This window comes from Otolemur garnettii, unplaced genomic scaffold (assembly GCF_000181295.1).
Source record: "Otolemur garnettii isolate 467f Iridium unplaced genomic scaffold, OtoGar3 scaffold00052, whole genome shotgun sequence".
Lineage (NCBI taxonomy): Eukaryota > Metazoa > Chordata > Mammalia > Primates > Galagidae > Otolemur > Otolemur garnettii.
Genome location: NW_003852447.1, coordinates 7528772 through 7545204, shown reverse-complemented (window position 1 = coordinate 7545204; position 16433 = coordinate 7528772). Strand labels below are relative to the sequence as shown.

The 16433-nt window shown below is 33.8% G+C and overlaps 1 protein-coding gene across 1 annotated transcript in view; it reads left to right on the top strand.

Annotated features, from left to right (window-relative positions):
• The window catches only part of SCFD1 (sec1 family domain containing 1), an 84381-nt gene that overhangs the window by 53619 nt on the left and 14329 nt on the right, over positions 1–16433 (top strand). Inside the window, exons 15-19 of the mRNA XM_023514399.1 lie at positions 121–191; positions 2095–2174; positions 3771–3833; positions 5265–5340; positions 12617–12670. Of these exons, the coding sequence (XP_023370167.1) occupies positions 121–191; positions 2095–2174; positions 3771–3833; positions 5265–5340; positions 12617–12670 (344 nt within the window). The remainder of the gene's footprint in view (positions 1–120; positions 192–2094; positions 2175–3770; positions 3834–5264; positions 5341–12616; positions 12671–16433) is intronic.

Here is a 16433-nt window from a genome sequence, read left to right as displayed (position 1 = left end):
TTGTCACATTTACATATGCCTTGAATTTTAATGTACTTGTAAAGTGTTGACTGTAATACATACATAATAACCACAATCGTGAAATTTTTTTTTTTTTATGATCTGTTTTCACCTATTTAGCGGGAACTCCAGAAGATAAAATGAGGCTGTTTCTTATCTATTATATAAGCACACAACAAGCACCTTCTGAGGTATGTCCTCTATTCAGTTATTTGGAGGAAGGGAGAATGCTTGTTTGCAGAGTACTGCAGTTAGAGTTTTAAAAATAAATGTAAAATCATTATGGCTAAATACCTATTTCGTGCCTTTCTTTAAGAGAAAAATAGTTTGTTAAGGTTAGTTCAGTTTACTGCTGGTTTTTATAGCAATATTTATTGTCATCAGGAGAAACTATCCACTCATGAAACATCTATTTTTAAGTTGTTGTAATATGAACTGACTTCAAGTGGCCAAAATTTATATTTTTGGAATACAACTATTCTAATCTAAGCAGGTTTACTATGCTTTTTGAAAAGTTGGTATTTTTAAGATTGTTAGAAAACTAATGTCCAATGTAGAAAATATCCTCTAGTGCAACGGCCTGTGGATCACGACCACAGGGCTGTGGCATTAAGATGGTTGAGAACCACTCCTCTAGTATCTATTCTATAAAGGAAAGTGGTGGTTTTTATAACAGACTTCTTGCTAGGTTGTCTCTTGTTGGATTAATAATTTTTTTTCCAAAAAGTGTTTGAATGAAGATGGGTTGCCTCTTTCTAATGTTAACTCAGTGTAGTGTTACTGGATGAGCAACGAGCATAGATACCTCCAAGATGGCATCCATAACGATAGAGCTATTCAAAGTGTCTTTTCTGGCTCAGCACCTGTGGCTCAAGTGGCTAAGGTACTAGCCACATTCACATAAGGTGGTGGGTTCTAATCCAGCCCAGGCCCACCAAACAACAATGATGGCTGCAACCAAAAAATAGCCAGGCGTTGGGCGGGCGCCTATGGTCCCAGCTACTTGGGAGGTGGAAACAGGAGACTCGCTTGGAGTTGAGGTTGCTGTGAGCTGTGATATCACAGCACTCTACCCGCAGGGGACAGTTTGATGCTCTGTCTCAAAAAAAAAAAAAAAAATTGTCTTTTCTCTGCAAGGCTTCTTGGTTAAAAGTATTGGTGGTTAAAAGTTTTTGTTGTATTAAAATAGCACACTCAACCCAGTATTTGCCTAAGGCCATTCTACTTAACCTGGAGTATACAAATCTTGACTTTTATTTTAATTCAATAAATGTGGTTTTTCATTTTAGAAATATTTCTCTCATTAATGGGCTTTACATGTCCCTTAAGGGATTCTAACACCCTAATTATAATTCTTAAGGATATATGATTTTAAAACTTAATTCAGTCTTCCCTTAATTTGACCACATTATTTTATTTTCATTCATTTTTGGAAAGGATTATATCTTATTATAAATTTAATGCTCATTAAGAGGCTTGAAGCAAATTATTACCACTAATGTCAGATTAAAAATCTCCAAAATCAAAAATAGTGAAAATCTGTGGTTGGTTGTGGTTTCCACCTTCTAAAATTTTTATAGTGGAGTCATTATGATGATAGGCTCTTTTAAAACAGATTCAACTCTACTTACTCATGATAAACACAAAGAGTAAGAAAAACAAATTAAGATTAGGACACCTGTTGTTCAATTAATGAACCTGGAGTATGAGAAAGAAACTTGAATCTGTGGTTTTACTCAATGTTGGTCTCGTGTTTCTTCTGGTTTTGAAATATTCTTGATCAACTCATACTGTTCATTTAGTACTTGTCCCAAGGAATGACAGTTGGTTTCAGCAGTAGAGGAAAGATTGACTGTGTTAAACTTAGGGATGACAAAATATACTGTACTTCATAGGTGAATTGATTTCCATGATAATGTGTATGTGACTTTTGTCTCAGATACTCACTCGAGTACTCATGTCAGATGTGACTCACTCAACTGGGTACTGAGAATTTAAACTCATGCCTTTGGACTTTTTGATTAATTGACAACAAACAAAATGATCTTTCATAAAAGGAAAGTTTTTTATCATATAGTTCTTTTCCTATTTCAGGCTGATTTGGAGCAATATAAAAAAGCCTTAACTGATGCAGGATGCAATCTTAATCCCTTGCAATATATCAAACAGTGGAAGTAAGTTTTATTTTCTTCTTTAATTCCCATCATTAAGAAAGCACAATTGAAGTTTCATTCCCAAGAAAATGAGAATGCTATTAAGAAAATCGAACAATATGTTGGTTTGTTTTTTTTTATACCCTGTAGCATAAATATTTCCTTATCTGGCCCACCCTCTCCACGACTTAAAATTATATGAAACAATGATGTCTTTTTCCCTAGACAAGCTCTATATTTTCTTTACTGATACGGTAAGAAAGTCAAAGACTGAAATGTTTCACATCAAATGTCTCAAAAGCATTAAAAGGAAATTTAAATTTCACTAGAAATCAGAAAAATGGAGATTAACATAATGCAAAAATTTAGAAGGATACAGGAAAATTGATTCATATATTTATACTCTGCTAGTAGGAATATAAATTGTTGTAAATTTTCTGGATGGCATAAAACTTTTTTGTTTTTGTTTGTTTGTTTGCAGCTTCTGGCTGGGGCTGAGTTTGAACCTGCCACCTCCAGCATATAGGACCAGCGCCCTACTCCTTTGAGCCACAGGCACCGCCCCATAAAACTTTTTTTAATAATAGCTTTGACCTACTACTTCTCTTAAGGATTTCTCCCATAGAAGTTTTAGAGTTGTAAAATCTTAGATGCAGTTGTAATAATGAAATTTTGAAAACCAACCTAAATGTCTAACAATAAGATTGGTAAATGATATGTGTTGCGATAAGATAGAATACAATTGAGCCATTAAAAATCATGTTTTTTGGACTCGGTGCCTGTGGCTCAAGTGGCTAAGGCGCCAGCCACATACACCTAAGATGACGGGTTTGAGCCCAGGAGTTGGAGGCTGCTGTGAGCTGTTATGCCAAGGCACTCAACCCAGGGGGACAGCTTGAGGCTCTGTCTCAAAAAAAAATTAAAAAAATAAAAATAAAAATCATGTTTTTGAAGGCTTACTTAAAACACTGGGAAATGTACCTATGATGTGATAAACAGTTGATTTGTTCAATAAAAATTACTGATAATGAACATGTTAACCAATTTCCCTACCGTCATTGAATTTACATTTGTATTGAGGGAACAGCTAACAAATAATCAAATGAAAGAACAGAATGATGTTAAACCATATTAAATGACACCGAGAAATAAAACTAAATGATAAGATCTTAACTTATTGAGAGTGGTAGCTAAATTTGCTTTGGAGATCAGAGAAAGTCTCTGATCACATTTGAGACATTTGTCTCACATTTGAGACAAAACACAGATGACATTTTATACTGTATAATCGCTATTTTTCCATCTGTGTGTGTGTGAACACATACATAAATTTAATTGCATCATTAAAGTGACATACTCCTAAATGTTAATAATAACTCTACCTCAGTTTTTTCTTAATGATCAAATTTTAAAAAAGGAAAAGAAAAATTATGTTTGAGAAACTAATGTATTTGTGTTTAAGAATTTCTTTTCATTACTAATTGTAGTGTAGGTGAAATGTTTTCTCTTTTTAGATAATTTCTCCATAATAGACTTAGTTAATAGATATTTTAATACCAGAATACTGAATGGTAGCTCTAATAATCAGCCTTTAAACATAACTTTTCTATTTCATAGAGCTTTTACTAAGATGGCCTCAGCTCCTGCCAACTATGGCAACACTACCACTAAGCCAATGGGGTAAGTATTTTTAATAGTTCTGTTTGAATCCTTGTACTCCAAACCTAAATAGACTTTCATGCCTTAAAACAGAATGTCTGACACTTATAATACAGAATGTTTTTATTGTGATACAGAATAAATGTCAATATACCTTTGGCTTCCTTAGATGGTTTAAGTTGTCATATGTTTCCAGTTTTAAAAATTATTAACACATGTTGTACATATTTTTAGGATACGGTATGATATTTTAATACATGTGTACTCTATGGTATGATTATATCCATCAGAATATCCATCACCTCATTTCTCATTTCTTAGCGTTAGGAACATTCAAATTCTTACTTTAAAATGTAAGTTAACATCTTTTCCATGATATGAGCCAAAACTTAGATGACATTACTTAAGTATGACCCCTATTTGTCCATTTATTCATCCAAGTGCGTGCATGAGTATACACATATATACATATATTGAATTGGGTAGATGAAATGACATATGCCTAAATGTGGGCAACTCTAAGTGGTAATGTTTTTTTCCTTTTGAGTGGTCTTATTTCCCTAATTCTCTACAACATTACCTTTGAAATAGTTTTTATTCATATACTTCTTTGTTCTTAAAACATTACATTTTTATTTCCTGAAAATACATGAAGGTTATGTCAATCTTGATAAGTAATAAAGACTTGAAAGTAGCACTCAAGACACTGCTTCAGAATATATTCAGGCATAGTGCTAAGTGACAGGTAAGAAGGCCTCAGGGCTAGGTATGAGTTCTTCCCCCAGAGATTTGAGCAGCACATCTTATTTTCAAAGAAACCAAACAAGGTAATCCTGTCTTCTGTTTTCTATACTGTGCAAGTTTCAAATTATTTTTTAAAGCTAGAACAAAAGCACAAAGCCAGAGAAAAACATGTTTGTTCTACCTCATATTGAGCAACTGGTTTTAATGTAATAATTTCCAAAAACAAAAGCATCAGGCCCAGAGCAAGACCTTATTAAGTACTTACCAAAATGAATCCAGCTGGCCTCACCTTCAGACAGTGCTGTACAGGTTAGCATGCCCCTTCAGGGTGCCAGGAATTGCCTGAGGGCCATTCATTCCAACAAAAATTGCTATTCTCAAATTACAGTGTGCTTAAAACTATCACTAAGGCTACGCAATAAAGGTGTTTATTTTGTTGGCAGCTCTTTATATTTTTAAATAATTACTGAGTATTTTATTTTATGTTGTCAGAGTATTTTATTACTATTTTGTTGTTAAATAAAATTGCAGCAGTGATACCTATGGCAGCTGAAATTCATAAGACCCTTCTGTTTAGTAAGAAACAAAGGTGGCAGGTACAGTGAAGCATCAGCGTGTGGTGTGTAATCAGGCAGCTGTTCATCTGCAGCAGACTGGAGAGGCGATCTGTACTGAATGTGGTCCTCCTTCTCTTTTGCTCCTGCTTAGTCTCTTATCACGAGTCATGAATACAGGATCACAGTTTGTCATGGAAGGAGTGAAAAACCTGGTTTTGAAACAGCAAGTAAGTACATTTGTTAAAAAACATACTGGTAACTTTTAAACCTAAGTGTTGACAGGTTAACTATTCAGGTAGGGCAACTTCTGGAATTATTCAATAAATAGGAATAAAATAAAACCCAGAATCCTTTATTGGTACATTAAAGAATTTCAGGATATTTTCACATGTGTAGCTTAGAGCACTATAATTTTTATGCTTTTTTAATTTACTCATTGGACTTTTTTGACATTTTGGTTTTTTGTTTGTTTTTTGAGACAGTCTTACTACATCGCCCTGGGTAGAGCGCTGTGACATCACAGCTCACAGCAACCTACAACTATTGTTTGTGAAGGGACATTAATTAAAAAGTGAAATTAACCCATTTAGAAAAATGAACTGCTACATAGTGAATATCATTTGTTTTAACATATACTCAGAATATTAATAAGCTAATGTACTTCATAGTCTGACCTATGTAAACAAATATTTTAAGTAGAATTTACATTTTGGAGTAATAAAAGTACAGGATAGATTTCATATTTTGGGTTTTTTTAATCCTTAGTTTTACATGTCTTTTCTTTGTCTGAACTCCTTCCATACTTTTTATCTTTATTATAATATTTATTTGTGTTTTATGTAGACATTGTTTCTTTGCTTTTAACTTCTTCTTGGTAAATTCTTTGTGTGCAAAGAATGTTTTCCCCACATTTGGGTTGGTTTTTTTTGTTTTTTGTTTTTTTTTTTGGCCAGGGCTGGGTTTGAAACTGCCACCTCTGGCATATGGGGCTGGCGCCCTACCCTTTTGAGCCACAGGCACCACCCCTACATTTAGATTTTTCATAGCGCTTCATGTAAAATAGAAAATTTTACTTAAAATAACTTCTTTCTTCAAAGTCTTTATTAGAATAAATGAATAACATTTTATTATAAAAACCATGTAATGCTGATAAAGGATAGTGGAAAATCCTAATTTACTTCATTTAATTAAAAGACTAATAATTTCCAAACTTTCCCTTCAGATACTTTCCAGATTGCATTATTCCCCAAGTACTTGGGAACACTCGTTAGCCTCATTATCCAGGTTAGAAATTATTGTCAATTCTTCCCATGCTATCTCTCTCTTATTAAGGAGCTACTACTAAATACTTAACCCAGTTTTTTACTGGTTCACAGTACTGCCCTGTGTCAGCTCACATCCCACTTGGACTGTAAAAGGTGAAAAGACACAACAATAGGAGGTTTGGGCATATTACAGATCCACATGCTGTAATTTACAGGTTAGCAGTTTAGCCTAGCGCCACTCTTACTTACTGTCAACTGTGGACAAGATGACTTTGTTTTGTGAAACAAAAGAAAGACCACCAATTTCTGAGGTAATGCCTGCCTTTTACTAGACATACTGGCTGTTATATGTATAACCACATGTAGTTTATTTTTAAAGAAAATTACATATTTTTCTTATTGAAAAATCTCAATAGTAAAATACCCTAAATAAAGTATTCCTTCTAACATACAACTTTTAACATTTCAAAATTACAGACTTTAATCATTAGAATGGCTATATTTTCTTTAATTTTATTACCCTAAACCCATATGGTATATGTCCCCAAATGATAACCTGTAAAAGATGTCTAGGTTGGTCTACTGTTAAATATTTTATTGTAGTAACACAAAAGTTTATTTTATTTAGAGTTCATAAAATGTAAAAACAAATTATCCTTTATGATTTCCAATCCTTTTGTTTTTTTTCTTAACATGGCACATTTCATACTGTTGTGACATAGGTATTTTCTCACTTACAGAAATAAAATTTGAAGTCATTGATGGTTACCCCATAAACATATATAACATTTCTTCTACCACTCGCAGAATAGCCATGACATTAAAAAATAATAATAATTTGGAATTAGAGGAAATAATGCACTCACTGGAGGTAGGGATGGGTTATTTAGTATTGTGAAGTAAAAATAAAAGTCATATTACAAAACAATATGATTTTTTTTGTTGCTGTTTAAAAAGAGAAACAAATAGGTGGTGCTGAAGGACATACCCCAGTCTTTAAATGTTAGTATTTTTCTTTGTAGGTGTTCATCACCAACCACATGATAAATTCCTAGAATTGGAATCAAAAGGCTTAGACATTTCTAATTGTTCTTAATAAATGTTACCAAATTACCCTCTAGTAAAGAATCTTTTGTTCTAGAAATATTTAAACTCACAGAAGTCCACTTTAAAAGTTACATTACCCTGAATATTTGAAAATTTAGGGGTACTGTGATGAGAGATCATGGGCAGGTTGAAAACTAAGAGTTAAGAGATGTCAAAGAAGAGACTGCTGAAGAGACCAATGCGGTTTCACATTTGGAATAGTATGAGAAAATTTATGCCTTTTAAATCTCTAAATATTGTTTTAGATTTTTTTACCTGAATAAATAGTTTAAGCTATAAATAAACAGAATAGGATTAGCCATATCCAGTTTTCTAGGTCACTTATAAGAGCTTTTTATATTTTCCATGCAGCATAATGTTTTTGCATCACAAATATCAACTATCACATAAAACCAGTTGAGTGATATTCACAGGTTTGGAATCTATTTGTTTGAGAATAATTGTACAAGAATGTGATGATGAATAATGTAACACGAAGATGCATAATTTAAAAGTCTTCTATTTTGCCTTCTTTGACTTGTTTGCTAAAATAATCCCTCTTTTAAAAATGAATTAACAAGTAAATTGCAAGCAGTGAGAATTCATAGATTAAAAAAGCTGTAAGATATATCTCAATTGCCACTTATCACCTTTAAGATTATTATTTGAATAAGAAAAGTATAAAAAATTTATGCAATAGGGAATTTTAACACTGGATATTGAGCTGTGTAGTGAATATTTCACAATGTATACATAGATCAAAACATCATATTTTACAATCAAAATACATATAATTTTCATGTCCATCAAACCTCATTAAAGCTGGTAGGAGAAATAAATTTTTGTCAGTTATTTTGGACATGGTAATAGTGTTACAGGTTTTTAAGAGTTTTTGTATTTTGGGTATATACACTGAAATATTTATTGCTAAAATTAAAAATTGCCTAAGGAGTTGGCACCCATAGCTCAGTGGGCAGGGTGCCAGCCATATACATCCAGGCTGGAGGGTTCAAACCCAACCCGGGCCAGCTACACAGCAATGACAACTGCAACAACAAAAAAAAAGCTGAGCATTGTGGTGGGCGCCTGTAGTTCTAGCTACTTGGGAGGCTGCGGCAAGAGAATCGCTTAAGCCCAAGAGTTTGAGGTTGCTGTGATCTGTGACACCATGGCACTCTAACAAGGGCAACATAGTAAGACTGTGTCTAATAAATTAAATAAATAAAATTAAAATAACCTAGGGGGTTGGGGAGTATAGACAAAATAAAATTTGTAGCTGGCCACCATAGATCAGTAGTTAGTGCTCCAGCCCTGCATGTCAGGGGCCATAGGTTCCAGACTCACCTGAGCCTGATTAAAAAAATAAAGCAAAATTTGCTGTGGGTTGATAATTGTTGAAGCTGGGTGATAGAGGGGTGGATGTGTTTTATTTGATCCATCCATGATATGGCTTTGTAACAAGTATCACTTTGTATATTTTGTATTTCCTTCCATAAGTTAAGGGTGTTGGATTTACTCTGCAGATCTTCTGATCTGTAATTCTAAAATGTTGGAGAGAGATAGTTGGTCTTATTCCCTCTCCTTCTTTCTTCACTTCATTGGCAACTTCACACCCTTTCTAATCATTGATATATCCCTCACCCCCCACTGTCTGCAAACTCCCTGTTATTGTTTATTAGGTTGATAATACCCTTTGAAGAGATCCACATAGTGACTTTTTCATTCTCTAGGAGTCTGATAATCAGGACAGCAACGACAACACAGGTCCCATACCCAAGGCTCAAGGGGGAAGTTAGAAGTAGTCACCATAGAGCAGATGGCACAATAGGTCAACAAGTGACTAATCTCAGAGAACTCAAAGGGAGGTTATAGAGCTGTCTTACATTTTCTACATTATCTTTTTTAAGTTTCTGTGCAAATTTTATATTAATTCTGTTTTTTAAGCATTTACACCATTGGGGGATAAAGATGTTTTTGCCTAAGCTTTTCCAATGAGTAAAATCAGAAAACATGACTATAGTCATAAAACCAGATAAGATTTCAGGAAGAAATTTCTCACTATATTTCTTTCAAGGCAAAAATTTCTGGTTCATGTGTTTGAAATTTGAAGATTTTACTAATATTGATCTTTAAGATATTCATATATGGGACTTTCTCAGACTTCTATCTGTAATGGCTTTCTCCTAGTAAAACTGTAAGTGTTGACCTATGCAATTTTTTTTTTTTTTACTTTAGAAAACAGCAATTTTCTAAGAACAAAGAAAACTGTACTCAGAAATTTTTAAAACAATGGGTATTTTCATTTGATTAAATTTCCTTTATGCCTCTTTCACTGAGTTACACAAATTTTTTGTGTTTCTAAAGACAAGTCAGGTAACTATGGAGCAAAGGAAATCATATGGTTTTATTCTGATGTTTTCTGTTTGCTAGTATGTTAGCTGTTAAAATCCAGTTTTTTTGATCAGTACAAGTTGATTAACCTTGTTTATAAATTATTCTAAATACTGTATATAATCAATTTTTTAAATGATTATCTCAATTCAAGCTTTCTTTTGGGCAAAGAATGGAAACTAGGAAACTTGGAAGTTGTTTCCTAAAGTGCTCTTTCTTATGCCTTTAAAGACATTTTTTCATCATCCTCTATACCTGAAGCAAATGTGTATGGTGCAGCAGTGGGAGATGATTTTTTTGGTGCAATTTGGTTATAAGGAAATTATTTTCAAAGTATAAAAAACAAAACATAATTTTTATGGTTTAACACATAAAGTATTTCTAAATTATTCTCCATTGCATAGATCTAAAAGTGCAATTCAGGGAGCCAAACACAGAATTCAGTATAGATAGAGAAGTGCATATAAAATTTTAGTCATTTTAAAAAAAATTTATAAAATGATTTATAATGTTCTTTTGCTCCAGAATTTTTTTATTATTTCTTCATTTATGTGGCAAAGTGCTCCATCCTCATTTGTTGTTATTACTTAGAATAAATACTATAGTTTTCTTCTTTGGATGCAGCATTTTTATAGATTAAATCTGCACCTGGTTTCTCTTTAGAGAAATGTATGATTTAGACTTATTCTTGAATGAACAAATTCAATTTTATTTGAAACACAATTTAAAAGGTAAATTTTTGAGCCACTTTTTTAAAATTCTAAATAGTATTCAGGAAGTATATTCAGTCAGCTAGAACATTCGGTGCTTCTGTTTATATTTAAGAGTTCCTGGCCAACACAAATATCAGAGAATAATGAAATAGCTTTAATTTTACTTGCCTGAGACCAGCTGAAAGGTTTTTACTTAGCAATCTAGAGAAAGCAGCATTTTTCCTAATGCTAGTCCATTTTAGTAGCAAAATGTTTATAACCTAGGAAAATGAAAAATCCTTGTAAAATAGTAATGTTATCTACAGGGCTTTAGCTAATCAGTTTAATGTTGTATGACGTCTCTAAGATACAAATAGTACAGTAGATATAAAACTACTCTTTCCAAAACATCCTATACAATCCACAAAGGAAATACCAATTCAAAATGGGTTGAGTACCATTCCAGTAGGAATACACTTTGACTAGACATACATCACTTACTAAATGTTCTATACTTCATGCTGTTATGTTCAAAGTAATAGAACTTGTCAGATTGGAATGTAACAGTAGTATTTCTCATCCCAGGGCCCATAAGCTTGCTGAGAGATAACCTTCTACCAACACCATTGTTGTACATTTCATATTCAAAGGGGAATTTGTTCTGTAAGAATATAATGCAATACAACACTGAAAATGTGGGATGCATCACAGACAAAATAAAAATGGTCCATAGAGTTGTATTTATGTCCATATCCCCATTTTTCAAAATACACAAATATCTTTTACTTAAAGATGAGTGAACTCTATTAGATGATTTAATTTCATACATTTTCACAAATTTTATTTTATTTTTTATTGAGATAGAGTCTCACTTTGTCACCCTCGGTAGAGTGCTGTGGTGTCAAAGCTCACAGCAACCTCAAACTCTTGGGCTTAAGCGGTGCTCTCTTGCCTCAACCTCCCTAGTAGCTGGGACTACAGGTGCCCCCCACAACATGTAGCCTTTTTTTTTTTTTTAAGCAAGCCTAGGCCAGGTTCAAACCAACTAGCATGTGGCCGGCACCCTAATTACTAAGCTACAGTGCCCAGCCTTACAAATTTTATTTTTTAAAAACAACTCTTAACAATCTATAACAAGGAAGTGAAAAATGCAATGGGATTCTTGTTTGATGAAAACAAAAGTTTGCAATTACTAGTATTAAAAAGCAAACACCCAGCCAAGTGCAATGGCTCACGGCTATAATTATAACACTCTGGGAGGCCAAGGGGGAAGGATCCCTTGAGCTCAGGAGTTTAGACCAGCCTGAGCAAGACTAAGACCCCCATTTCTAGTAAAAGTGGAAAAACTAGCCTGGCATTGGGGTGGACACCTATAGTCCCAGCTACCCAGGATGCTAAGACAGGCTGATGGCTTAAACCCAGGAGTTTGAGGTTGCTGTGAGCTAAGCTTACCTGAGCAATAGTGTGAGACTCTGTCTCAAAAAAAAAAAAAGACACTCAACAAAGTAAAAAGCTCAAGCATGCATTTGTACTAAAACCTGAATACACCTGCAAACTTAAAGGAGCTTTTTATTCAGAATTACATTTTTCTGTGGAAACTTTAGTGCCAAAGTTATTAATATCTATGACATCATCTTTACCATTCACAGAATACTTGATCTTAGAATGTGTTTAAAGGTAAGCATAGGGTGGTGCCATAGCTCAGTGGATAGGGCATTGGCCACATACACCAAGGCTAGCAGGTTCAAACTGGCAGGTTTAAGCAGCTAAAACAATGACAACTGCAACAAAAAAATAGCCAGCGTTGTGGTGGGTGCCTGTGGTCCCAGCTATTTGGGAGGCTGAAGCAAGAGAATCACTTAAGCCCAAGAGTTTGAGGTTGCTGTGAGCTGTGACTCCATGGTACTCTACCCAGGGCAACAGCTTGAGACTCTGTCTCAAAAAAGAAAATTAAATAAAAAATAAAAGGTAAGCAGACTCAACTGCTGAATGATTAGGTTGTCTAATTAATAGAGAAGAATTTTGATTTGTTATTCTAAGATTTAACAAAATACTAATCTCTTCCACAGAATCTACCTGTTACTCGTATTCTAGACAATCTGATGGAGATGAAATCAAACCCCGTGAGTAGCTTACAACGTTGTACTTGTAAATTCTTAAATATATCAAACTGACTGTTAAGAAAAATGGTAAAACCAGATTGAGTTTTTTATGAGCTTAATCATAGCAGAGTATATGACGGAAAGGGAAGAGTTGGTGTTCTCTAAGAGCCTTTTTTGGCCATTATCACAGATAGTAGGAATTGGTTTTTTTAGCTGCTATACATTCTGGCCAGCTTTCATTCAATTTTAATGTAGATGATATCGTGTGTGTATGTGTGTATACATATATATACACACATACACACACACATATATATAATTAAATGTAAAATATAGCCTAAAAAGGAAGCTTCTGTAAGTGAGAAAAGAACTAATGAGCATCAGTTAGTATAGAGCACTAGAGTATACTAGTACTAGAGTATATGTGTATATGTGTATACACACATATATAATTAAATGTAAAATATAGCCTAAAAAGCAAGCTTCTGTAGGTGAGAAAAGAACCAATGAGCATCAGTATAGAGTACTAGAGTATACTAGTACTAGAGTACTAGTATAGAGTACAGTATAGTATAGAGTACTAGACCAATCTAATTTTATAAGAATTAAATTTTATGAAAACTAAATTAGAGGAGGCATGAATAGTAAAAAGTTTCAGTGCATATAGTTTCAGTGCATTTTAGATGGCACTAAATTCTTTCGGCCTGAAGAAGTAAATTGAGACAGAAATCATTAGGTTAAGAGACAAATGGGTAAATATTGTTAGCATTTACTTAAGAAATGCATTTCTAAGTTATCTGTTTACAATTCAAGAAAGGAATGTAAAAAATATCACAATCTGTTTCATAAAACATCCCATCCTGTTAACTGTAGCAACCAAAAGGTGGTTATTATCACAAGAGTCTAAAATTAAGAAAAGGCAGCATGATCCTGCCCACATCAAAACCCTGGTTTAGGTTGATCTAAATCACTGTAGACTTTGGAGTGAGGTTTAGGAAACCTAAGAGCATGAGAACAGAATCTTCAGATTAATGTGACCTTTTTTTGTAGTTGTAAAAACATGATTATAATAACATTAAAGGAAATAAATGTTAAAGTTCATCCATGAAAACAAAGATATAATGTGATAAAACATCCCTGAAAGGACAATTAATATTAAGAAAGGAGCAGGAGAATTGTTGATAATGATAAGCTAAAAAGGATTGTATTCCTCCTTCTGGGAATCAGTACAGATAAAGTGGTTAGCAATGAAGTAGTATTTAATAATAGACTTTGTCACTAAATCCTGGAATATGTCAAGAAGGGGCTGTCCTTGAAATGGCTAAGAGAGGTATACATTTTTAAATATAGAGAATACTGCTTCATAATAGGCAACAAACTCCTGGAAGATACTACCCCAAAGAATTATAAAAATAAAAATAAATGCAAAATCTTAGATAGGCACCAAATAGGGGTTAAGGAAGTTTTAGGTATTTTGTTACTGTCTCTAATCTTGAAGTTGAGCTGAAGAATAACAATGGTAAGAGCTAACATTTATTATATTATTTATGTGCCAGGAACATACAAAGCATTTTTGTCCCATTTCGTATAATCTTCACTAGAACTTTCTGAGAAATATGCTATTAATATTCTTATTTTATATGTGAGGAAATGATGGCACAATGAAATCAATTAACTTGCCCAATGACACACAGTTACATAAATGGGATTTTAACCAAAGGTTAAATTTTTTACCATCATTCTGTGTTGATTAGGGTATAAACTATATCCCCTTCATGGAATCCCAGAAATGAATTATAAGTCATTTCAACAGTAGAGGAGCGGCAACCAAAAGATGTTAAGAGTGTTTTCCCAAATCACACTACTTTTAGTAGCAGGACTGGAAACAACAAGCCACTACTTCTAAATTCCTGTCACGCTCATTCCAACATATATATGTTTCTTCTGTATTGCTATCATAAACACAGATAGCTAAATTGTGGATCTTACTCCAGTGTCTTGACAAGTTACAAAAGTTGATTTATCAGTTCCATTGACTTTGACTTTATATCAGTGAAGGCACATTACTCCATACAAATATTTTTTAATTAATCAAAAAAGTAAATTTTTTTCTATTTTGAAATGACTTCATCCGTCTGCTAGGTGAAGCTGCTGCCTGCATTCCCTTATCCCTATCCTATTTCCAGATGGGCAAGCTGATTTAAAGGCACTGAAGAGATTAGTGAAATGCTAAAGAGATTAGCAAAGTATACCTAAATTAGACCTGGCAAGTAATATTGAGTGTATCTATTTTAAATGCTTTAAAATGATAGGACCTAATTCTAGGTACATTCTCTAGTTACATTTTTTAAGTGCTCTCCTTTGATTTCTTAATTGAATAAGTTGAGATTAAGGAAGATATCAGATAGGTTTCATCTTGCCTTTTAAGTCTGACTGGTGGTAGTTTCTTGGAGCAAAGAGTTGAAGGATTCAGACAGGACAGTTGGGTTTATGAAGAGGGCTGTGATAAATTAACGCTGTTCACTGCATACAGGACAAAATAGTAACACAATAATTTGTCATTTATCAGGTTTTGCTAGGATCATCTACCCTCCAAAAAGAATGAGTTTCTTTGGCTGATTCTTCTGTGGAAGGAGAGGGAAGCAGAGATTAGAAAGTAATTACATCATCAAGCAGGGTAACAGGACTTTCCAACTCCTTTAATATCAAGAAACTGTTTCTGGGCGGTGCCTGTGGCTCAGTGGCTGAGCATCAGCCCCATATACCAAGGGTGGCAAGTTCAAACCTGGCCCCGGCCAAACCGTAACAAAAAAAATAGCCAGGTGTTGTGGCAGAAGCCTGTAGTCCCAGCTACTCGGGAGGCTGAGGCAAGAAAATCACCTAAGCCCAGGATCTGGAGGTTGCTGTAAGCTGTGATGTCACTGCACTCTACCGAGGGCGATTAAGTGAGAAAGAAAAAGTTTCTAAGTTACTGTAGAGGTGCACCACTACTTATCCACAACTTCTGAAATCCTAAAAACTCTCAAAACTAAAAGATTTGCTAAACTCATTTGGTAGCAAAAACCTGACCTACACTCAAGTTGCAGCTCTTTATACATTTTATTTATCCTACATTGTGGCAATATATATTTAGGTGTAGAAATACTAACATGTTAGATAATGGGGTGCTGCCCACATATGCAGTAGATGCACAGTGTTACCTATCTAAATTTTTTTAATTCTAAATTCTGAAATACATCAAACACCAAATGTTTCAGATAAGGCATTTCACTAATCTCTTCAGTGCCTTTATATCAGTGAAGGCACATTACTCCATACAGATATTTTTTAATTAATCAAAAAATATTATTCTGTATGCTATATTCAGTAAAATCACAAACATACAAAAATAGTAAAAGTCTAAAACAAAAATACCTAAGTAACCTAGCCATTTTCAGGCCTATAAAACAGGTAAATTTTTGAGAAGCAGTATAGTGTGGTGGTTAAGAAGCTCTCAGGCATTGAAACTAAACTGCCTGGGCTCAAATCCTGGAGTTTCAGTGCTTACTCAGAGAGGTTATGCAACTTTCCCAATGTTGTATAACCTCTCTGTATCTCAGCTTAGTCATCTGAAAAATGGGGCTAACAATAGTAACTACTGGATAGACTGTGAAGGGGTTGAGTGAGTAATTTAAAGTGATCACTAATTCTTAAGGGTGGTGGTTATACATTCTACAAAACTGGTAGATTGATTAAAATAAAATACTCTAATGCAAACTGTGACCTTCTAAAGAGAAATTCCATA